Genomic DNA, 25,339 nt, shown 5'->3' with positions numbered 1-25,339 from the left:
AATAATAAGTTGTTGCTTTAGTGATTTATTCTTATATTTGCCTGACATGCACTGAATAACTTGATTTTAAAAACATTTATTAACTCATGAGTTAGTTTTGGTGACGCTATATTAAATTGTGGATATATTTATTTCGCCCCTGAAATTGCAATACATGAGAAACTATTGGTATTTCTGATAAAAATGCAAGCTAGAAGGATTTACTAAACATATAAAACATGGAACATATATAATGATAACAGTTTTGTTTCAAAATTGTATTTTCCAAAAAAAAACAGTGTATAAATAATTAATATACATAGGCTTGTTGTGAACCGAGTATGTATTTGAATGTATGTATATACATTTTTTCAGAAAATGAGACAATATTATTATGTTGGTAGACAATCACATTTGTGTAATTAGCAGATACTCCATCCGTTTCGTAATATAAGATATTTTATTTTTTTTGTTGCAATGCTTGACCATTTGTCTTATTTAAAAAATTATGAAAATATCATTTATTTTGCTTTTGACTTACTTTTTTATCAAAAGAACTTTAAGCACATTTGTCATTTTTTGTATTTGTACTAACTTTTTGAATAAGACGAATAGTCAAACGTTGATCTAAAAAGGTCAAACATCTGACATTATGAAACAGAGGTATTAATATAATTTCCTTGTGGTGTCTAGACTCTGATGTGTGTGTGTTTTTGTGTACGTGTCTTCCACTTCGATCACCATCAATGTGAGGGCCACTCATATATATTCCAATGTATACATATATATATACAGTTTTTTTGGAAAAACAAGACAATATTATAATGTACATATATTTATCTAATAAGTTATTGCTTTAGTAATTATTATTATTACTTTTGGTTACTCTACATTAAAGTGGACATATTTATTTTGTCCCTGAAATTACAATACATGTGAAACTAGTGGTATTTCCTGATAAAGATGCATTCATCGGAGGATTTACTAATCATATAAACAAGGAACATATATAGTGATAACAGTTTTGTTTCAAAAATGTATCTTCCACAAAACGGTCTAAAATTAATTAATATACATAAGCTTGTGGTAAACTGCATGTAGGTATTCCAATGTGTGTTTGTGTATATATATATACATACATATATATATATACTAGTAATGTGTCCATGCTAACGCTACGGTGTTAACTATATTAATTGTTAAATTTATTGTCATATAAAATGCAATCGGGCTTAAAATCAATCTAAGTTATATATCAAATATAATAATATAAATTACAAATAGTATGATCTATATATATTTAACCTGGTACCATCAAATATAATATTTTTATGTTGTGAATAAAATATATCCACATAGAAAAATAATATAATGTTATAGCATGAACTATCATGTTGCTAGCATAAAGAAGATCAAAACATAAATATTCGGTAACACCGTGGCTAATACAATGCAACAATTTAATTAAATCTATCATTTAGCTGTAATGCCATGATACACCACCAAAAACATGTGAAATGATATGATGTCTTCAGTAAAATCAAATTTTCCTAATACGAATATCAAAGAATTTAGGTATATTTATAGTAATAAGAGAAATAAATAGAATGTCAACTGAATGATCAATTCAGACTAAATATTAGTAGTAGGCATATTTCTTCTTCCACCCTTTAGGCAACAAACGGAAAACACCAACCTATAGTACATGAGCTCAATTACAGTACATAAATAGAATGCCATATGAATGATCAATTCAGCCTAGATATTAGTAGTATTCTATCCTATTTCTTCTCTAACCCTTTAAGCAAAAAAAAGAAAACACTCATTTCTAGCAGTACTCAATTGCATTGGGATACTTCACCTGTATATATTTTACAAATCATATATCAATTGCCCCTATTTTCACAGTTCCCTACTAATCATGGTTGTTGTTAGCTAGCAGAATACAAAATAAAATTTTGTACAACTTGATGCGCATAGGTTGAGACAACTACATCTCATTTCTGTGCACCGATGTAATGGGCTTGGAGGTGGTACAGCTACAGCTCATTCTTTTTCATAAGCATGCATCAGAAAACCGTCCAAACCCATCAACACACAAACCAGCTAACCCATAGTTATATCTCAGTACTCCATAGCTATATCTCAGTACTTCAATTTTGAACCACAACATTTTTATTCCATACTAAAAACTTGACATAAGCAATTAAAGGACATATGAAAAATATTACAAACTGGTTTCACCTTACCTGCAGGTATCTGCAGCAAGCTTTAGTGACTTGATTTCAGTACAAGTTGTGCACTGCAAGTTATATGCATATCTGAATCCTAAGTTGTAAGAAATATAGAACGAACATAACTTGAATTTATTCAAAAGAGATAAAAATTACTACTTTAAATAGTGGTATCAAATAAGAAATTTTGTACAGATGCACAACCTCTATGTAGTGGCAATTGTTTGAAAAAATTAGTCCAAGTGACAATTGTTTGTATCTTAGATGGTTTGCTAGGATGATTGAAGGGATTCCTCCCTTAAATCATTGAAGAACATGCATGTCTAGGCTGAAGAACATGCACTTCATGACAGGGCTTTCTGCACCTTAGCACTCACTTCCTTTGGTGGCTTTTTTGCATGAAGATTTACGACTATGCCCTTCTTGATGTAGTAGTCAATCACCTAGAGTAAGGAAACCATTCCTAAAATTAACACTGAACAAGCAGCAACTGCTTTGCATTCTGGAAGATAAAAAACAATAGAGCTTCCACAACAAAATTCAGGATTAAAAAAATAATAAGGAAGTTAAAGCTCTCAGATTGAAACGTCAGACAAGACATATAACTGCATTATACAGTCGTGCATATTAAGTATGAAATAATAAGAGCTCTAACTCATGAATTTTAAACGATGTGGAATTGGTAGGCAGAAATAATGTATATGAACAAAATATTCACCCGAAAAACCATAATCCACTCCTAGTTTCAGCTCAAAGAATTTTTGGATCTAGAGATACCAAGAGTCAAGAATTGTTGGAGCTCTACTAAACAAACTCACAAATGGAAGAAAAGTATAAATCTAGAAATGCAAGGTCTGCAAAATGCAAAAAAGAATGAAAGATAAGCAGAAAATACTGAAAGCAACCGAACGAATACACCTTAACTGAAATAAGGTTTTGTCTTGGAAAAAATCTGAATATTTAAAAAACATATATGCTTAAGAAAACATACAGGCTTAGTTTGTACGTGGAAGGTTTCCAGCCTTGACTTCAATATTGCAGTTGGGTCATCTTTCCTTTGAATTAATGGTTTTGGCAGAGGTGTTCGGTGACTCCCGGATGATCGGTTAGGCCATTATACCATTTTAGATGACCGCAGAGCATATATTATGACATAGCTATAAAGAAATAAATAATCACATGAGATCAAGGGGCATGTGGTGTTGAAAGTATAAGCACAAAAAGATTTAATCTATCGCGTAAATAAATCATGACATTGTAAAGCGAAAGCATGGCAGCACACAGATCAACCAACATGTACAGATCTAATCTAAACATGTATGCGAAACAGCTACATACGAATAGATTAAATAGACGCAGAACTATATTAAACATACTTGACCTGCACCGAAGGTTGTTTTGAAGAGGATTGGAAGCAGCACGAACGACTCGCGGCGTAGGATGTTGACGACGGCGAGCCGCGACCGATCGACAGGGAAGACGAGCCATCGTTGACGAACAGCAAGCAGTCGCGCAGAGCGCTTCCCAAAAACCTTATTCGCCCTCTCCCTGTGCAGGACTTCACGAGGACGACGGTTGCAGAGACCTGCTTTCCCGATCGCTGGTGCACGCCAGCGAAGGGCACGGAGTAGACGACAGTGGCGGCGCAGCACAGAGGAGAGGCAAACCCTAGATTGTTTTTTACGTACGTTGCAACGAGGTAGCGGTCCGGTATTTATAGGACGTGTGATCAGCACGCCTACCATGTCGTAACCGAACCGGATAGGCCGCACGTAACCTATTCGGACTCTATGCTATCTCGCGCAAGAAAGAATCCGATACGATAAGTTTCCAAAAACTGATCACCGGAATTTCCGTTTCACGCAGCAAAACAAAACTGCAAAAGGAAGCCGCATCTGCGCAAGCACGAGTGCGTGCCACCCAGCCCGGCCTAGCCCGAGCCAGGCGAGCGAGCGCGCGCGTGTTGCTCTATTTCCTTCTTGCTCAAGAGCCTAGAAAGCACTCTAATATTTAAGAAGATCTCACTCTCATAGAACTAGCAAGGTGGTACTAAATATTCTCATGCATGCTTTCATGAGATAGACTTTTGTGATTTTCCTAGAAATTATTCTACACATAGGCCTTAGCCCAATTAATAATTCCAACACGTGGTTCTCTTGAATCCAAGGCAGCCTCCTCCGAGGATTGCCACTTTCATGTCGCCTGTAGTTCTACGATAACCAGCTTCTTTATGAAGTATGGATCATATCCAACTGCAAGAAACACACACACACCAGATGAACATTGTCATATGTTAGAATGCATTTGAGTGAAGAAGTTTTAATAGAATAGAATTTGTGTGTGTGTGTATGCATTTCTATATATATGAACATATGTTCTAAAAATCCTTCCCTAAAAAAAATGTTCCAAAAATCCACCTCCAGCTATACACAGATATATTTCTAGTACATTCAAAATAAATTAACCGAGGCGTAAAAGCTCACAAGAAACATCGGTTGGTAAACTGTGAATTTCGGTTACTTTATTCAGGAAAAAAGTTCTGTAGTAGCTAGCATTAAAACATAGAAAATTCATATTTTTTTTAACAAAATTGGTTGGGATACGATACCAAGCAACCATAGTTAAATAGTTCAGCAAGTCAGAAGCTTGATAAGTTAATTTTTTCCAGACAACAATATCGTGAAAGCACTTTCACAGACCAACTTGTATCAGGCATTCAGGTCCAAACCCATATCCAAATTCATGGACCCAGAATTCTCTACTCACACGCACATAATATTGGCATGCACAGACTGATTTACGCATATATAATCAGCATGCATATCATAGGATGAAATTAATTATTATAACAAAATGGAGACATGCTCACCTTAATACATGATGATGAATGGACATGCTGCCAGGTTTGTTTTTTATTTCTGGCTTCACCAGTTGCCTCCTTCGGTTCCAGGCTTGGGACAGAGGAGAGGCATTGGATTGGCGAGCTGGCGGTAGGGGATCTCCTACATGAGACGAAGGAGAGGCACTGGATCAACGAAGGCAATTGAGAAGGTATTAACTGATGGAGAATCAACCACGCTCCATGTGCCTGTGAGCTCCCCCGTGCTAATGAAACCCGTTCCGGTGGGCTCCTCCATACCTTCCCCTCCTGCGGGTTCCCACCACTCCATAGCCGATGACCTCCCATGTGCTGTTGTCATCCTTAGATCTGGGCGTCAGTGCGTCACCAAGACCAGGTGGAGGAGGGAGCCTAGGACCTAGCGGCCGGCGGCGATGCAGGGACGGGGATGCATCTTGCGCAGGGAGGGCTCTTCGGCGTGAATCGCGTGATGGCGTGGATCGGTGGGAGCGATGGCGCCGGAGCAGCGGCGTACGAGCGCTAGGGCAAAGAGGTGTAGGGGGGCGACGGTGCTTGCGTCTGCTTCGTGAGGGGTGCGCGGGCGGCGCAGTGGAGGCGAGGGCCGGAGGCGGGCGACGCGGTGGAGGTGAGAGGCGTTTGCTTGGGTGAGGACATTGATTCGCATAGATCAAGATGGGGGTGGTGTCCTGCGCCGGGCGGAGGCGGCTTCCTGTGTCGGGCGACGGTGGCGGCGGCCTGCGCTGGAAGGAGGTGGCGGGCCGGGCAGAGGCGGCTTCCTGCGCTGGGCGGCGGCAGCGTCTTGTCGGGAGGAGGTGGCGTCCTGCGTCGGGCGAGGGCGTCTTGCGCCGGCGGCGGTGGAGCTGGGCAGCTTGCGTTTTGCATCAATGTCTGGAGAGCGTGATTAGGGGGTGTGTCCTATGTACGATTGCAAGAGAGAGCTGTCCAAAACATTTTGGGCTATTGGATATGTGCATCTAACGGTTGAAAATGGATCTAGTAAATCCTGTGTACAATTGGTGGGGTGGCCATAAAAAATTCCAACGGATTCTTTTTATATTAGTATAAGTATATATATCTATATCTCTACTATTATAAAAAGGAAAAAAAGCATAACGATTCTGCCATAATTTTTGTCCGTCATGGGCCATCGGGGTGCTTAGCTAGGCCTCCACAGGACGCCTGCTTCCTTCCTAGGCTGAGCCTCCCTAAATGGGACATTTGCGCAGGCGCCCCTTCGTCTTCGTGTCCGATGCTTCTAGAACCGATCACCTATCCGATCCGCGATCTGGACCCGATCGAATGATCCAAATTGAAACCGCAGGTAACGACTCGGCGCCATCGCGAGCGGCGAGCCAAGGACGTCCTAAAGCACGAGCTGCAGAGGAAGCGCCAGCGCCTCGAATCCGACTTCGGCGGCCGCCGGCCGGCCGCAAGCTCCTCTGACGTGCCGAGATCGAGCAGATCCGGGATGCCTAGCGCATGCTCCTCCTGCAGAAACAGCAACGTTCCCACAGCGCCGCGTCGCCCTCCGCTCTGGGGGCAGCTTCCGCCGGCGTCGCGGCCGACGTGTCACAGGCGGAGAACTGGGGTGACGAGGAGAAGGACGCGCTCTGCGGCTGATGCGCCAGCCGGCCACGCTCTTTGGCGAGGACGACACCACGCGCCTCCACCGTGCTCGAGGGCGACGTCGACGCGGCGGAGATCGGGGAGGGGCATACCAACGACTTCCTCCGTGAAATCCAAGCGCTGCGGGTGAAGGGCGTCGGCAGTGAAGCCCAAGGCTAGCGCCACACGCGCTGTGGAGGGAAGATCGGAGGTGAGGTGAGCCAGGTGAGGGAGGTACCGTTCGATTGAGGAGCTCTGTGAGGAGGACAAGATCATGGCCTTCTTCAAGTGGAGCCAGGAGATGGATGAGATGCCTGATCGAGGCGGACGGCGAAAGGGAAGGCAGCGGTGGGCAGTGGCCACCTGCAAGCAGTGTGAGCGCTACCCCGAGCCGCTGTGCAACAGCATTCACGTACAAACATTTCCTTGGTTTGTTTCAGAACAAAATTGCGTGACTGTGGGTGCAGTAATTGAATTGGTTGAACCATGCATTGAACGACTCTTATGCTTTCGAAACCCCAAGTTTTTAGGATCGATGTCCTAAAAGAAGCATATATGCAGCGCAGATGTCTGACAACATTAGAATTTAGTGGATAAAAACATGTTAGGAACTTGGGATTCTTCATTGAGGAAGGGGAAATGCAGTCCTTGCAGGGCACATGATATACGGGGTATATAATAGCGAAGAAACCAATAGGTTATGTGAACTTCCAGTTGAAAATAAGACATGCAACAATTTTGATGAGCGGTCTTAAAAAACAGTTTTGATGAACTCCAAACTGCCTGTGTACATTTGTATTGTGGCATATTGTAGATGCACAATTTATGGGGTTGTGTCATCTAGGTTCTCAAACTCTCAAAATGCATATGTGGATCGTATAATTTGTTAAAGTGTGTTATTCCAATATTAAGTTGTCACAACCCCTTCATGATCCACGTGGAGATGATGTGGCATGCCACATGGACACCAAAAAATAGATCCACTTAAAAATTTTACTTTTCCTTATTTTCTTTTCCTTTTGTTTTGCTTGTTCTTCTCTTTTTCTCCCCTTTTGTCTCCTCCTTGTATTGCAGGACATGTCAGCTTCTGTATGGCATACCATGTCAACGCCGTGTAGGATCCCAAAGGAACCGTGACTTTGAGGCTGAAATTGCATACTCTGATAAGATCCAGATGTGTATTTTGAGAATATGGGAATTTAGATGACACACCCTTGCAAATTTGTGAGGACCGTCTATGGCTCTGTGTATTTCACTCATATTGCAAGATTCCTTCCTTTCCAAGAACACCAAAGTTACATTGTCTACTTCCTCCGTTCTAAAATAAACCAATTTTTCACTTTTTACCTATAATGTTTGACTCTTTGTCTTATTCAAAAAAATTTTGCGATTAACATAGTTGTTTTTATTAGATTATAAATCATGAATAGTGTTTTATATGTGACTAATTTTTTTAATTTTTTGAAAAATTTTCAAATAAGACGGATGGTCAAACGCGGGACACGGAAACCGAAAGTTTGGTTTATTAATGGACGGAAGGAGTAGGCAGGAAGCCAGTTTTTATACACTTTAAACTAACAAGTGATTTGAGTGTGTTGGCGTGTTGCTATATGTTTTGATGTGCTCTTTTCTTAGTTCCTTGTAGTATGAAGATATTGACAGAACCTGGCAATCACAATGCATCCACTGAACAAGACATCAGATATTACATGTATTACTCTCAATTTTCAATCATTATGTTCTCATATCATCACTTTCTCACGTGATGCTTTCAGAGTAAATCTGTGTAGCACAGAAACACTATATTTGATCTAATTGTTCTCTTTGCCGTTATAATAGGATGGCGCTATTCTGAATCTGGAAAGACAAATCAATTATCTGTTTGCAAGTTATGCTTTTAGGAAGCTTGGCGATTCCTTTGTGATTTCCTTTTCTTGAGCCAGTTTCCGCCTCATGATTGCACGAGGTTTCTGTACATATTACCTATGTCGAATAAGAGAGAAATATATTCAACTTGGTCTGGATAGTTGGGCCTTTGTTCTGTCCATTAGAAGAGGGCCGCGTTCGTGAGGTTGGTCGATAAGTTACCTTATCCGGCGTGGAAAACGTAGTAATAGATTAGTATATAATTAATTAATTATTAATTATTAAAAATATGAAATAGTCTAATATGATTTTTTTAAAGCAACTTTCCTATAGAAATTTTTTGCAAAAAATACACAGTTTAGTAGTTTGGGAAGCGTGCGCACGGAAAACGCGAAAGATAAGATAACTTAGTTGGACTGCCGAACGCGGCCGAGGAGGGTTGGAGTATACAGAAGTTCTCACGATATTGTTGATGCATTTTATCTACTTTGCTGAATCTATATTCAAAAATTATGAATTTATATATTTCCATCACAACATATCTCAAGTTATTTAGAAGCCCACACAAAAGTTTATTATCAGTACATACAGTATTCGACCAATCAAATAAAAACACCTTTCCAAATTCAAAAAAGAAATAGTGTTCATTTTTTAAAACTACCATTAAATCAATAGTTATAATCGGTACCAGAAATATTTTCAACATTCGCTGCACATATTTCGATAGGGATAAAATTTCGAAATTTTAGTTTATTCTAAAAAAAATCAGCATTGTATTGAAGTATACACTAAATAGTTGAATTCATTAATATAAAAATTTCCGTATCATTTACAAAATAAAATAAAATTGTATTGTTAAAGCCCGTTGCAATAAAATTAAATTGTATGATTAAAGTTCGTTGCAACGCACGGGCATTTGCTAGTATATATATATAAAATATGTAAGAAAGTGTTTTTGCACCTTAGACGTGAAGTGAGTAGCTACACCTAGTAGTAGGATAGAGGCTTCCTCTGTATATATATATATTGGAAAAACAAGACTACATTAGAAATACTGGTATACAACAACGTTGTGTTATTTGCATATAATATAATTTCCTCGTGGTGTCTTGACTTTCCGATGTGTGTGTCTCCCACTTCACTGTTAGTGCGAGGGCCACCTCTTCAATACCATCCTTCTTTTGTCTCATTCGTAATTATCTCTAATTTGTGTTTTAGAAATACCATTGCCTTCTCTTTAGACTGTTTTTTTTTTGAATCACAGTAAAAAAAATACTTAGACTCTTCTTGTCCAAGTACTGCAGAGCGAGTTAAATTGGCTGCGATCGTGTTTGCCTGTGCAATTTGGCTGATTTGAGTACACAGAACGAGAAAGTCATGAAGTAAAATTTCAATACATGTAACGTGCTAATCTTGCACGAGGCCGCGAAAAAATACTATGAACTGCTATTTCCGAGTTGTGGTATACTCGGATAAGGGCTATACCGGTGTATTGTATGCACTCGTACGGGGAAGGGGTTAAAAGAAGTACAGGAAAATTTAAAGATAGCAACAGTGTAGTATCTCACTAGATATATGACAAAGGCTTAAATTTCTAGGTTCGTGGTTTCAATAACTAGTCGCACACTGTAGGTTTAGATATGACAGATGGTTAGGTGTATTATGTTAGGTATATATCTCTTCTTACACTGTCCTCTGGTATATAAGTTGGAATAAAGGGTTCCTCGGGGACCATGGTCTAATAGATCACGTATTGTACTTATTCCGCATATTTTTTAGGGTTTACTCAATGAATCTATAAATAAGTAAGATTAGGGTGTTATCTTATCCTTAAGAGCCGGAACCTGGGTAACCCTTGTTACTAGTGTACCATCGATTTTTGCTTCTCGCTTGCCACCCCATGTATTTATTGCCGACATAGAACATCAACACTTGGCATGGCACGAAGGGGTGCGGTGAGAATTATGTTTTACAAGTTTAATGGATCCCAATTCCAACATTATCTTGGAAGAACTCCACCTTGTGATTCTTCACTTTCTGACCACATCACACTTTTCTAATTGTAATCCAAATGTTCTTCCAAGACTCTGAACATGAGTATCGATCGGGCAGAAGTTTTTAAGATAACAAAAATATGAATAATAAGACCACCACTACAGAACCTAGCAAATTTGATGGGTCATCCGTGACGGAACTTAGCAGCCCGTCACACCTACACTCATCTGTGACGGGTCAAAATAAAGCCCGTTATAGATGACTCTATTTGGTTTGGTCCGTCACCGATGACATATAATCTATGTCGGACTAAAATTTACACCCGACACGACTTATCCATGAAAGGCCAAAATCAGTACCCGTCACCGATGACACTCATCTGTCGTGAAGGGCCAAAATAAAGGCCCGTCACACATGAGTCATCCGTGACGGGCCATAGTTATGGCCCGTCAAAGATGAAATGAGTCATCCGTGAAGAGCCAAAATTAGTGTCCGTTCTAATTATGGCCCGTCAAAGATGACATGAAAAACTTCCCGTGAAAATTTTCACTCCTCACCACTTCAAAATTTTTATCTTTACTTCTCCTCTCTCTCCATCCTCCTCTGATATTTTTTCCTTCTCCTCACTCTTTCTCTTCCTCTCTCATGCTTTCTCTCCTCTCCCTCTCTTTTTCTTCCTCTCTCCGCGCCGAGCTCGAGTGGGCGGCTTGCACGTGGCGGCCGGCACGTCGCCCCATCACTCGGGCTGCCCCTTCCGTGGTGGCGCCGACCCTGACGATGGGTAACAACGACAACGGGTGGGCGACGACGACGACATGGGTGGTGGCGGCGGCGTTGACGCCGACGACAACGACGAGTGGGCGGCGACGTGAGCCTCATCCTGCCCGGATCCATAGGCGGGAGTGGGCGGTGGGAGCGAGGGCGGCGCAGCGGATCCAGCTCAGGCGCGGCAACAACAACCTTGGCAACGACGACGGCGGCGGGCGAAATAGTTTTAGCACATTACTAATTTACTTGGCTGTAGTTTTTATTTTAGTGTTGAAATTAATATAATGTATGGATGGATATATATTATATATATATATATATATATATATATATATATTGCTTCATTCATTTTTTGAGGGCATCGCTACCAACATCGTAAGGCCAGAAAATAAATCAAATTATTTTATTTGTGCGTATTTCACTATCCGTGAAGAGCCGTAATAAGTGTTTGTCAAAGATGAGTCATCCGTGACGGGCTATGAGCATCTCGGTGACGGGCTTTACTTTTGGCCCGTTAAAGATGATATCCATCGGTGACGGACTTTGGCCCGTCAATGATAGATTTTTCTCATCAGTGACCACTCATCACTGATCAGATCATTGTCCGTCAAAAATATGGGTTTAGGCCCGTCACAAATAACTGGTTCTATAGTAGTGCCAAAGGGGCAAATGAGGCACAAAAAGTGAAGGATCATAAATGTGACATCTATCTGCTTATGGCTAGAGGATTTATAGTTTTGATGGCAATTGACACAGATTATTCCAGATTTCAAATGTCTTAGGGAAACTAAAATAAAACACTATGCATCTAGACAGTCTGATCACAAGTGACATTATTCAGAACTACATATTCGAGAATATTTCTTGTAAATTACGATTCTCCCTGCATCTTCAGACTCACTCCAGTGACAATTCAAGTCGGTCCGAGACAGAAACTTCATCAATCCTGGTAGATTGAAGATAATCACACCCGTGTTTGCTATCAAAATAAAATCGGCAACCTGAGAAACTTTGTAATCCAGTTGCAGCCTCCTGCGTTGATTAGTCATCCACTTCTCATTCTGGTGCATGATATTCAGGACACCAAATGTCATTACCTTTAGAACATTGGCATTCAAAATGAAGAAATTCACAAAGTTAACCGTGGGTGTTTTGTCTTGATATCTTTTGAGCACTCAGCTCTGAAGATGGGTGTTCCAGGCATTGAACGGGTGCAGGATGATAATTGCTCATTCCCACATTATTAGTTTGCAAAGGTAACTGGAAATGTCAAATACACTTTTAAGTCAGTATATTGGAAACACAATACTGATCAGATTTTGGTAACCTTAGAAAGATCATTAAATTCCACAATTATTATGAAAAATCATGGACTCAACCTTGACGTACGTCTTCTCCAAGCAGGGAATATATTTGATGAGTATCAAAAGAGCAGTCAGGTTAGGGCCAACTGACTGGAGAACCAAAATGTTCATAGTGGGCACTAACATTATTGTCAGGATAATAGAATGCATTTCCTGGACAGCACAAACAAGAAAAAAAAAGAATCGCATATCTGCTAAGTAGAGAGGAAATCAAGTAGTCACGATCGGTGCGCTGCTTCACTACCTACGGGGTGCGGATCAAATCGCAGCTATTATAATTATTTTTCCTTCGTTTGAATCGATCTACTCACCAGCTTGACTAGTATACAAAATAAAACCCAGAGTTAATATTTCAGGCCGGGGACCCTCAGGACCGAATACTCAAGCGAAAACAGATAACGGTAGAGTAGAGAATTTTTGTATACTAGGTGGTGTCGCGGCATCCATGGCGCGGTAGCGAAGGGGACAGTGAGTCACCATGCTCCGCATCGAGGTGTGCGCGCGGAGGGCGTTGTGTGTCGGGCGGCGACACAAAAAAATTCTGGGTTCTCCACCGGGTCGAACACCCTTCGATCCCTCGGCAGGCATAGCCGAGCAGAATGAACCATATATAGGCTTGCTGCGGTCGCCAAGCTTCTCGAGCCCTAGTCTCGTGTTGATCTTCACGTGTGCCACACACCCGAATGTTCGGAGGTAGTACTGTGCACTGATGGCTTGGACCGATACATGCCAGGCCTCGAATGGGGCTCGTTCGAAGGAGGGGGTGCGGAGAAGTATAATCAGTGCACGCAAATTAAGAAAGACTATTAGCATATGATTAATAAAATATTAGCTATTAAAAATTTGAAAAATGGATTAATATGATTTTCTACAACAACTTTCGTATAAACTTTTTTCGTAAAGAATATACCGTTTAGCAGTTCGGAAAGCGTGCGCGCGAAAAAAGAGGAAAAAGTTGAACTCAATAGTGTCTCTGGAACGAGCCCTTGGTTGGCACCTGCGTTCGTCGAGCTGACCGACCAACGCCGATCAAATTAGCAGTTAGCCAAGGAATGTAGTAGACGTCAGTTAGCGCCTTGTGCTATTCACAAAGACAACCCAATAAGGATCGATCTTGCCTCGACCCTCAATAGTGACAATAGTTCAGGGACCCTAGCGAAAACAAATGATGGTAGACTAGAGAATTTTTCGTGCAGCGTAAAACCTTGCTGCTTTATTTTCTGCTCTTTTTCTCCTTTTATTCCAAACGGAAAACGAACGTGGCCTGGAGGCCGACGAGTGTGCTCCACAATCGAGCAGCTCGTGCGCCATCATCTGACACGATCGATCGTGGATTACATGCATAACAGAAAGACGCAAAACTCTTCACGACGTGGACATGCACATCTTAGGAGATAACAGAATCTGACTGAACAAACAAAAAAATGACTGGCTACAGTACACTAACAGAACCAAAACTGAAGAAAAAACTAAAAGATATTTGCGCTAGGTTTAAATTGTTTGATTAACGTGGAGATAACGTTTAGTATATATGTTCATATTTAAATGGAAGTGAACTTGTGGTATTTTCTTGAATTCCCCATGCATAAATTCGCTAGCAGGATTTTATAAGTATTTTTTTTTTACGAGAACGCAGTACAACGCTCCAACGAGGAGTCGAACCCATGACCTCAGGTGCTATTAAGGTCTTATGTAACCACTAGGCTACAAGCCTGTTCACGATTTTATAACTAATTTGAAGAACATCGGAATTAATTTTAACTTAAAATGCGAATATTAGAATTAAGAAAATCCCACCCTTCCTTTTTCTTTTCTCCCTTTTCTTGGGTGGCCGTTGGGCCACTTTTGGCCCATCTCGCTACATCGCTCACAAAAGATGCCTCCTCCTCTCCTCCTCGCTAGGCCGGTCTAGCCGTGGACTAGCCAAACCTCCCCATCTACCCATGCCCCCTCCTCTCTTGCCCCTCCATTGGTCTAATGGAGACCACAGCCCAACACTGTCGGTGGTCTGCTCTCACTCCTCTCTCTGTGTGTGACGCCGACAGGTAGGTCCCACGTATTAAATCCGTCGTCAACCTCTTGCTACCAGACATCGCCATCGCAACTGCTGTCGGCCCTCTCTCCCATGTTCCCTGCCCCTCTCTTCTCTTCCCTCCTGACCACCTCCACCTCCAGTCCTCCCAGCTCATTCCGCGCCCATAGGAGGCATGGATTCGAATTTTGATTCCGACAGACCACTCTTCCCCCACATCACTAGTGGTTCCACCCCAATACCAGCACCATCCACTCGCCTCACTCCCATAAAACCCTCCTCTTCGCCCTCTTCTCTCATTTCCACATCTTGCCTTCATCGTACTCCCTAATAACCTACTTGATCAGTACCGTTGTAATTGTGCTCGTGTCGCCCAATCGCCTCTAAGCCATCTTTCCTTTGCTGCTGACGAGTCGTCGGCTCCCCCTTTCCAAATGGGCCAGTGATCGAGCTCAGTGCCTCTCCTCTCTCTCCCTCTATTTTTCTTCTTCCTTCCCTTCCCATCCTAGCGCCGCAGCCTGTTGCACCATCGTGCATCGCCATCTCCCGAAGCTGTTGCGCCATCGTGCACCGCCATCGCTCAAGAGCATGCCGTCACCATGTCGCCGACCGGTTTGGATCCACCCATTCCTGGCGCCCACCTCCCCTTTTGGCCTCGTGGACCACACTTGCGGTCTTGGTCGACGATAAGCCAGTCTTTTGTGTCACCCATGGGTGGGGCTAGTGTGTTAGCACCGAATTCTCACATCTTAGTGATGTCAGTGCTTAGTTTAATAGTTGATTTAGGATTTTCTATTCAGAGTAAAAACATAATAAAATTTCTAAAAATCATATAAAATTCATCCTGTCGCATCCATCGTAAAAGGCAGATTATATAAAAAAAATTATAATACACGGGTATTTAAACATTTTATACTCAAATTTATATTCATCTATGACAAGCAGTGAAAGTTATCTCTTCTTAATATTCTCCATCACGTAAGGTCACATCAAGTGATAATTTGCAATAACTATTCTCGATATAAACTGAAGTTATTTTCTAAATTAATATTGATCCCTAAAATTTTGCGATATTATTAGATTATTTGGAACCTGAAATCTTGCGACATTCTCGGACTGTTTTGAACCCGGCAATTTGGCAGACAAAAAAAATGACGCACTTTTTCCCTCGCATTTTACACAACTTGCGCGCCATTTTCCCGTCGAGATCGGCTTTAGATTACCACGAAACCCGCCCAATAAAACCACAGCCCCCGGCGGCTTCTCGTCAACACAACCGCCGCGCGCCACCACTCTCGCCGCCGCCGCCCCCGGCCGACCGGCCATGGAAGAGCTGAGCGCTCCACTTGCCAAGAGACGGAAACGCGACGAACCGGACGGGCAAGGGCGCTCGGAGGACGGCGATCTTGGCGGCGACCCAGATGCTGGCGTCGACCTTATCAGCCTCCTCCCCGACGAGATCCTCGGCAGCGTCATCTCGCTCCTCCCGACCAAGGACGGCGCGCAGACCACCGTGCTCTCCTCCCGGTGGCGCCCCTCTGGCGCGCCGCGCCTCTCAACCTCGACGCCGACCGCGGCCTCTCCGGGCAGGAGCGCAGGCGCATCTCCATCGTCTCCAGGATCCTCGCGGCACACGGCGGGCCGGCACGCTGCCTTTCCCTCCGCAGCCTCTACGGCAAGTTCGACGCCTGGTTCGGCTCCGCCGCCCTCAACAGCCTCGAGCACCTCGAGTTCGGGTACGCTGGCGAGGGACGCCATGGCATGGACCCGGACCCCAGGCCGCCGCGCCCGCTGCCGCCGTCCGCGCTCCGCTCCGCCGCGACGCTCCGCACGGCCTACATCAGCGGCAGCGACTTCCCCGCCGCCGCCGCCGCGCCGTGCCTCCCGCGGCTGACGAAGCTAACCCTCCACAGCGTCGCCATCGCCGAGGACGTCCTCCACCGCCTGCTCGCCGGCTGCGCCGTGCTCGAGAGCCTGGGTCTCGAGGACAGCCGCAGGTTCAACGCCGTCCGGATCGCCTCGCCGACGCTCCGGAGCGTCGGCTTCTCCGTTGCCGCCGAGACGGAGCTCGTGATCGAGGATGCGCCATGCCTCGAGAGATTGATGCTGCTCGACCCGTATAGCGGCCCAAAGATCGTCAAGGTTATCAGGGCGCCTCAACTGAAGGTGCTCGGTTACCTGTCCAACAAAATCACCAAACTTGATCTTGGACCTGTGATTATTCAGGTAGCAGCTGAACCTTTTCTGAGTTCATACCCCCCATTTTTGCGCTCACGCTTACGCTTATAAATTACTCCCTCCATTCCATATAATACGACTTTCAGAGTTTGTTTAGATTCATTCATGTCTCAATATATATGTCTACTAATCTAGTTAAGGTCAAAAAGTCTTATAACATGTAATGGAAATAATATAAACCAAATTATAAACTTTAAAACTTATATTTAGAGTTGATTTTGGGTTTTACATTATAGTGTTGTCCACAAATTTTGTTTTAGTTGTTAATAACCTATTTCGCTTACCAGAACATACATAGTGTACTCGCTCTATCCTTAAAAAAAAAAGGAATTTCTGTGTTTGAATCTGGACATAACTGTCATGAGTGCGTATGTATTAAGATGAATTCAACTGTTGACATGTTGTGTTGGTTTTCTGCAGGAAACGATGGTCGTCAGTTCAACAGCCTCGCTGCGCAAAGTAAAGGTTTTAGTTCTTGAGTCCACTGGACCAAATCTGGACACAATCGTTGGCTTCCTTAAATGTTTTCCATGCTTGGAGAAGCTCTACATCACGGTGAAAATTCTTCCTTGCTTTTGTTTGAAGGAATCATCATGGTAGAATAAATGGAATAACTAATCAAATCAAACAATTGTGTTTTTCCTTCCATTGATTATATTTCTGAACGCATCATCTGGAAAATTGGATATTGTAATGGGTAGTAAAATAGTTATGTTTGATAAAATCCACTTTCAGAATACATTGCCATTACCCTGTAAATCTGTTTCAAAATTTTGTGGTAACAGCTAATACTTTGTTCCTTTAATTTTTCTAGTCATTTCTGCGGAAGAATATGAAAAATACACGACGTTACAATCCACAGGAACCTATTGAATGCCTTGATCTTCATCTCAGATATGTAATACTGAACCAATATCAAGGAATGAGACCAAATGTGAACTTTGCCAAGTTCTTTATCTTGAATGCAAGAGTGCTCAAGGCCATGAAATTTGGTGTCGTTGTCGGTTGCACTGACAAATGGATGGAGAATCAACATAGGCGGCAACAACTTGATCACAAGGCTTCTCCAGATGCTCAGTTCGAATTTCAAAGAGATTATTGCTGGCGAAATATTTTATATAACAACCACGTCCGTGATCTGCCCACAATTGACCCTTTTGATGGATCGATTTGTTGATGCTGGTGATGACGGCTTTCAAATGGAAACTCCTCATTTTATCTAGCTAGCTAGTGTGCTGTGTTTGCTTAGAATAATAATATTGTAATATTTTCTTTGTAGTAACGGTTCATTCCTTTTCTTCATGCCAATCAAGTTCTATACTCAAAATATTATATGTTTCGCTGTCACTCAATGTTGAGTAATTCTTATCGAAGTTGTCAGTTGATGTTACATGACCTTTACAGTGGCCCAAAGAGGGTCAGGGTGATCCAGAACAAGAAATTCAGAATGACCCTGGAGTTCTCCTGGGCCAGCACTTGCCGGGCAGTGAATAGTAATCACCAGGGAAAGAAGGTGCTCTACTACCCTGGTCTAAATAGATTTGACCACCGAAATAACCATTAGCGATTCTAGTTCTCCCTGAATCAGATTTTGGATAGAATCAGTTTTATTAGGCGTTTGGCAAAGAATCTGTAATCTTGGATCCTATTAAGAGGTTTCTAGATAAATTGTCTATTGGCATAGGAACAAAGCCATATTAGATATGCCAGCCGAGAATAGTGTTGTCTACACCTGACATTAAACAAGAAGTTGACACAGTTACTTGACATGTAGAGTCCTTGAACAAGAAAACAACCAAGTCAAGTCTGAACTTCAAAAAAGTTCTCTGTATTTCACCCGTAGGAGTCCGAACTCGATCTACTCATGCAGAGTACATTTTTCACATAAACAGATGAATCAAGTAAACATTTATACCACCGCCCGAGAAGGAGGAGGACAAAATAGTGGCAGGACAGAGACGGCAGCTGTGCCGCTCCCTGATGTGCATGATTACACATGACTTGTATGGACCCAAGTTCATTTTCACCCAAAGTTTCTCTTTTCAAAAAATAACAAAACATGTTTGAAGTTGAATTCTTTGGTTGAAATTGCTACACAAGGTTAGCTACGTGTATTCCTCGTCCATATTTGCTTTTTTTTTCCTAAAATTGATTGCTTCGATGCAAAGAACTTATGCTCTGTCAAGGGTAGACGTGTATGATATCTTATACGATCCAGCAAGTTTATGTGCATGCGGCATTGTCGGTTTATGGGACAAATACACATGTATTAATGTTTTATAGTACTCACTAGGCTGGAAGCGGGTATATAAGGTAGTTTCTCCAAAGAGAAGTTTTTCAGTGCACCATCATACCTCTAAGAAAGCTAGGAAAGATCTGAACCGCTGACTATAACTGATTTATTTTGCTAGCTACAAAAATCATTGATATATTTTTAATAAATGACTGGATAAGGAAAGGTAATGGAGCATAAAATTCTCCCTCTAAATATGATGTCACGCCCTAGGCTTTATCCTAACCCTAAAGCATCTAACAGATCGTCTGAAAATAATTTGCTTAAGTCACTCAGGAGAAAAACCCTCAAACGGAATTAATTTAATTAAATTTAAGTTCGTCGAAATATTCTAAAATATCTCGGGAGCAGTGAAATTATTACCATGATTTAAACTTGAATTTTAGAGAATAAAATTTGCTCAAATAATTAATTTAAAAATTGGCGAGGTTAGGTTTTTTCCTCTTTCCCTTCATTCTTTTTTCGAATTGGGTTGCAGCCCAATTCCTCTCCCCTCCTCTCGCGGCCTGTCGGCCCCTCTCCCCCCTCTTTTCTTTCTCTCTCGGGCCAACCCACACCGCTTGCCGCATCCCGCCTCCTCTCCGTGCCTGCACTCACCAGGCTAAAGCCCAGCTTCCCTCCGCGCCCACGCCCACACGCAAGTCCGTTCCACCTCCTCCGTCACCCCGAGCCATTTACAAGCGGGCCTTGCTTGTCAGCTGCTCCTCTCTCTGTGTGCCGGCCGAGTCCGCCTCCCTGCCAACTCCGCCACAACCGTTGTCGCCGTTTCTACCGCCCTACCCACGCACTCCCACCCCTATAAAATCCGCTCCGTCGATCGCCGCCGCCACTTTCCTCTGCCTCTCGTGCACCACCGCCTCGACCCTCGCATCCGAACTCGTCGGCCACCATCGAACACCACCGCCAAGCGCCACCATCACCTCCGCCCTAATCTTGCCAACTCACCACCATCCACCCCGCCGCCAGTGAGCGCTGATCTCTCCTCCTCCTCCCTCGTTTCTCTTTGGCCGCCGTCACCGGCCCGTGCACTGCTGTCGCGCGTCTGCGCCTCCCCGTCCCAACGCTACCTCCTCTATGTCACCGGCGCCATTGTGCCGCCATCGGCACCCGTGCATCTCCATCGTTGCCATGCGCCGTCGTCATCTCCCCGACATCGCCACTGCCTCGGACCCCCTTAGCCTTCATCGCCACCGCTCTCCTTGCCGCCGCCCGCTAGCCATCACCCTCTCCCCATCTCTCTCTCTCACTGACATATGGGCCCCACGCATCGGTCACACCCCTCCTCTCTCCCTCTCTCTCTATCGACCCACTGGTCAGCCCCCCTCCCCCGGCCTCTCTCTGGGTCGTGGCCCACCTGTCAGCCCCTCCCTTCCGCTAACAGGTGGTCCCCACCTATCAGTACTGGTCTCCCCCTTCCTGACGTCAACAGTCTCATTAATTGCGAAATAAATAAATTTAGGACTTTTTTGTTTAGTTAAAAAATGCAGAAAACTTCTAAAATTCATAACTAATTCATCCAGTCTTTGTTTTAGTTCATTCAAGTCTCATTAAATCCAGAAAAACGCCAAGACTCCATTAAAAATATAATACTGTGCTGTTCCATTAGACATATAGCCTGTTTTGCTTGTATTTTTGTTTTGTTGCTTAGATTAAAAGCCCGTCGATGCGCTGATTTATTACGAGATCGTTGTAGAGGTACCTCAGGGGTCTAAACAAGGCAAGTGGAATGTATCTTTGATCATATTTCTGAAAGAGTATATCAAGGCCTAGAGGGGGGTGAATAGGCGATTTAAAAATTAAACCTAAAAAGCGCAAGCTGAGACTTTTGGAAGTTCCAGTCAGTGGCTTCGGAACTTTCAGCCTTCGGAAGTTCCGTTGATCTTCGGAACTTCCGACAGCACCAGATCTAGAACGAGAAAGGAGTAGATCTAGCCAACCAAACCTCAAATAAGCAAACCACCTCTAAGCTTTGCACAAACGGCAACTAGAGTACGTGCGGCAACCAAAAGCAATGCTTAAATAACAAGTTAGAGAGATTTCACCACAAGTGTAGACGGAGACTTTTTACCAAAGTTTTAATCCTTGAGGGGATTGTACTCTCCGTTGAGGAGCTCAAACTTGAGCCGGGTTCCACAACCCTTTCCTCGGGGTGGCACTCGTGCACTCCCCGTCACTCAAGGTATTTCTTCCCTTTCGGAGGTGAGATCCAACCTTCACAAATCTTTTCCCGGCGCACCAGAAGAGCTTCGGTGGCTCGAGGAACGACATCTAGCCGTCTAGGTGTCCTCAACCACCAAGAGTAACAAGCTAGCAAGGAGATCTTGGGATGAATCTAGTGCTCACGAAATTTCTCACGAAGTCAACACCAAGCACTCAAACCAACTCAAAACAACCAACTCTCACACACACAAAATCCAAATCACTTTTATCCGTGGAGAGCAGGAAGTGAGAAAGCAAGGCTCAAAGTGAATCTCAAGAAAAGTAAGCCAAGGGCATAGAGATGAACATGTGAAGCAGCCACCCTAGCTTGAGGGGTTGGGGGGGTATTTGTACCCCCCTCTCAATTTTTGCCGTTGGGGGCAAAAGATTCCTTCTTCGGAACTTCCGGAGGTCTCCTTCGAAACTTCCGGTCAGTTCAAAATAGCAGCCCCCAACACTTAGAAAATTCAAAGTCAACTATGAAAAGTCAAGTCAACAGAAGTTTCGGTCAAGACCTTCAGAACTTCCGTGAATCTTATAGAACCGATTCTGGCTCCTTCGGAACTTCCGGAGGTCTCTTTCGGAACTTTCGTTAATCTTACAGAACCGATTCTGGCCCCTTCAGAAGTTCCGACAGTACCTTCAGAACTTCTATAAATTCCAGCACAACTTCAAAAAGATAGCAAAAGATCCACGTCAAAAATGTTTCCGAGCACCGAATTCATTTCTAGATTTCATTTGCACACCCCTCTTTATAGTACGGCATTCCTAGTTGACTCAAATTTAAAGTAAATACACACGCCAACACGAATATACCGACTTTACTTCTCTTTTCACATGGGCGGCGCAACAACAACTTTTTCATGAGGACTATTTATACCTTCACATTCTCACACACGTCATTAGTCCTCATCATTTGATTGTCATTAATCACCAAAACAAATTAGGGCCCTAGATGCACTTTCAATCTCTCCCTTTTTGGTGATTGATGACAACCATTTGATTCACAAGAGATATTTGAATAAAATTGACGAAATTTTGACACAAGGTAAAGATTGAGCTCCCCCTTAAGCTATGCATTATTACGCATGGAGTAACTCCCCCTTACACCTTGCATCGCACGGTAAGCACAAATGTGAACAAGCATAGATATAGCAATAGAAATAGCAAGCTCACAAATGATATTACATCACATCACATAGTCTTAAACGAATAGAAACTAGCAAGTGTTCCACTACATGGACAATGCACATTAAACATGTGATGTAGATAGTTCGATGAATGCTATGCAATGCAAATAGTTCAAGTGTTCCAACGAACTCGACACTAAGGAAGATAGAAGATAGACTACTTCTCCCCCTTTGGCATCAAGACACCAAAAAGAGAAGAAGTGAAGGCACATGGTGAGAACTCAGTTGTGGGGTGCATGTGTGTCGGGATCAAACTCCTCTTCAGACTCCCACTGCCACACCTCTGGCTCACTCACTTGGCCTTTAGATCCAGTGTCAGAATGTGGCAAGTTGAGATGCTTTTGGATCTCCTTCAACCTATGAGTGTTCTTCTTTCTTGCATTCCTTTCTTTAATAAGAAAGTTGTGGTTGGAGGAACAGATGTTGAAGATCTTCTTTAAGAACTTGATTGGGGAGGAGGACTTTTGCTGACTCAAAGCTCTGGCGCGACCCCGGGAAGTAGGAATGTCACGCTGTCGAGATCCGCCAACCTGGCTAGAACCACCAGCCTGACTGGTGCCTCCTTACTCCCCCTCTCCTCCAGACTCATAGATTGGCTGATCCAGGCGAAGACCAAGTTTGGTGTGCTTCACTTCCTTGACGAAGGTGGTCCCAGTGACAATCTCAATCATAAACATGATGTAAGGAGAGTAGCCCAGACCCTTTCTATGAGAGATAGAGGTATTGCATATTTCATCCCAAATGAACCTAGACACATTGAAGGGATATCGGAACCTAAACATGATGAACCTAGGCTGACCGAAACTTTCGAAGATTCCAGGAGGATTCTAAAACTTATTTTTCGAAGGGAAGACTCGACCAAAGACATTTTGATGACTTGGATGAGTTAGATTGAAACACATTGATCCAATATGAGAATGCAACTAGCTAAACCACAAACATTCATATCAAGTTGCAATTTATCATATTGAAGTATGAGATAAAATATGCACATGCATATTACCCTTCCTAGGAAGGGCATGTATGAATCCATGTGAATTGTGCTAGAACCAACATTTACACAAAATAAAGCTTCAAAAGCACATAGATTCAATTTATGCACACAAGAGTGACCAGTGATCATTCATGAATTGAATAAGCAATTTGTCACAATGTGCTATGCATGCATGCAACATATCAAGTCACATTTCGAGAATCCAAGATATTTAGCTCACTCCTTAAGGCACAAAACTTATTTTCATCTAAGGGCTTGGTAAAAATATCCGCCAATTGTTTTTCGGTTCCCACGTGAGAAATTTCTATGTCACCCTTGGTAGAGTGATCTCTTAGGAAGTGGTGGCGGATATCTATGTGTTTTGTGCGAGAGTGTTGGACGGGATTGTTGGCAATTTTGATGGCACTCTCATTGTCACATAGAAGGGGCACTTTGCTCACATTTAGGCCATAGTCTTGCAAAGTTTGCTTTATCCAAAACAATTGAGCACAACAACTCCCCACCGAAACGTATTCCACCTCGGCGATGGATAGGGCGACGGAGTTTTGCTTCTTGGAAGACCAAGAAACAAGGGACCTACCCAAGAATTGGCAAGTTCCCGATGTTCTCTTCCTGTCCACCTTGCACCCGGCATAATCCGCATCGGAATAACCAATGAGATTAAACCATGCGCCCTTAGGATATCAAAGACCAAGATTAGGTGTATGAACTATATATCTAAGGATTCTCTTAACAGCCACAAGGTGACATTCCTTGGGAGCGGCTAGAAATCTTGCACACATACATACGCTAATCATAATGTCCGGCCTAGATGCACAAAGATAAAGCAAGGATCCAATGATGGAATGGTATACCTTTTGGTCGACGTCTTTACCTTGCTCGTTGAGGTCAAGATGCCCATTTGAAGGCATGGGTGTACGGGCCGGTTTGGCATTCTCCATGTCAAACTTCTTGAGCATGTCCTTAGCATATTTGGTTTGGCAAATGAATGTTCCCTCCTTTAATTGCTTGATTTGAAGACCGAGGAGGAACTTCAATTCGCCCATCATGGACATCTCAAAGCGCTTAGTCATCATCCTACTAAACTCATCACTAAAAGCTTGGGTAGTAGAGCCAAATATAATTTCATCGACATATATTTGGCACACAAATAAATCTTTCCTATGTCTTTTAGTAAAGAGAGTGGTGTCGGCTTTGCCTATTTCAAAGCCATTTTTCACAAGAAAATCACGAAGGCATTCATACCATACTCTAGGAGCTTGCTTAAGCCCATAGAGCGCCTTGTAAAGCTTGTACACGTGATTTGGGTACTTGGGGTCTTCAAAGCCCGGCGGTTGTTCTACATATACCAACTCATTAATAGGCCCATTAAGAAAGGCACTCTTCACATCTATTTGGTATAGCTTGAAGTCATGGTTAGTTGCATAAGCAAGTAATATCCGAATTGACTCAAGTCTAGCAACCGGCGCGAAAGTTTCACCAAAATCAAGTCCCTCGATTTGTGTGAAACCTTGCGCCACTAACCTTGCCTTGTTTTGTGTAACAACGACGTTTTCATCTTGTTTGTTGCGGAAGACCCATTTTGTACCAATCACATTTTGTTGTGGTCGTTCTACTAGCGACCACACTTGATTGCGCGTGAAGTTGTTGAGTTCTTCTTGCATGGCCATCACCCAATCGGCGTCTTCAAGTGCCTCTTCCACCCTAAGTGGCTCAATAGAG

General features: G+C 43.0%; 1 protein-coding gene and 1 long non-coding RNA gene across 3 annotated transcripts; one reads left to right on the top strand and one right to left on the bottom strand.

Annotated features, from left to right (window-relative positions):
* Nucleotides 1–4,063: 4,063 nt before the first annotated feature.
* On the bottom strand, nt 4,064–7,098 carry LOC107304629. Of its 2 annotated transcripts, none has more exons than XR_001550703.1 (3): nt 6,917–7,098; nt 5,083–5,215; nt 4,064–4,465 (listed from the first exon to the last, which is right to left on the bottom strand). It is a non-coding gene; the product is annotated as an uncharacterized LOC107304629 (long non-coding RNA). The 2 variants fall into 2 exon arrangements; XR_001550704.2 differs by lacking the exon at nt 6,917–7,098 and adding an exon at nt 5,353–5,439.
* Nucleotides 7,099–16,027: 8,929 nt separating this feature from the next.
* Nucleotides 16,028–18,248, top strand: LOC102706583. Its single transcript, XM_015839118.2, has 4 exons — nt 16,028–16,230; nt 16,323–16,929; nt 17,362–17,496; nt 17,756–18,248. The coding sequence occupies exons 1-4, from the start codon at nt 16,028–16,030 to the stop codon at nt 18,116–18,118; spliced, it is 1,308 nt and encodes a 435-aa protein (XP_015694604.2). The 3' UTR covers nt 18,119–18,248.
* Nucleotides 18,249–25,339: the final 7,091 nt, after the last annotated feature.

Source organism: Oryza brachyantha, chromosome 7 (assembly GCF_000231095.2).
Source record: "Oryza brachyantha chromosome 7, ObraRS2, whole genome shotgun sequence".
In the NCBI taxonomy this organism is placed as follows: Eukaryota; Viridiplantae; Streptophyta; class Magnoliopsida; order Poales; family Poaceae; genus Oryza; species Oryza brachyantha.
The sequence above is the reverse complement of the archived record's forward strand: the minus strand, read 5'-3'. Positions and strand labels throughout refer to the sequence as shown.

Bases quoted from the DNA above. Each gene is read 5' to 3' on its own strand.
- LOC102706583 (XM_015839118.2), top strand. From the start codon at position 16,028: ATGGAAGAGCTGAGCGCTCCACTTGCCAAGAGACGGAAACGCGACGAA. The intron at 16,231-16,322 runs GTGGCGCCCCTC...CATCGTCTCCAG, and splicing joins ACCACCGTGCTCTCCTCCCG to GATCCTCGCGGCACACGGCG. The intron at 16,930-17,361 runs GTAGCAGCTGAA...GGTTTTCTGCAG, and splicing joins TTGGACCTGTGATTATTCAG to GAAACGATGGTCGTCAGTTC.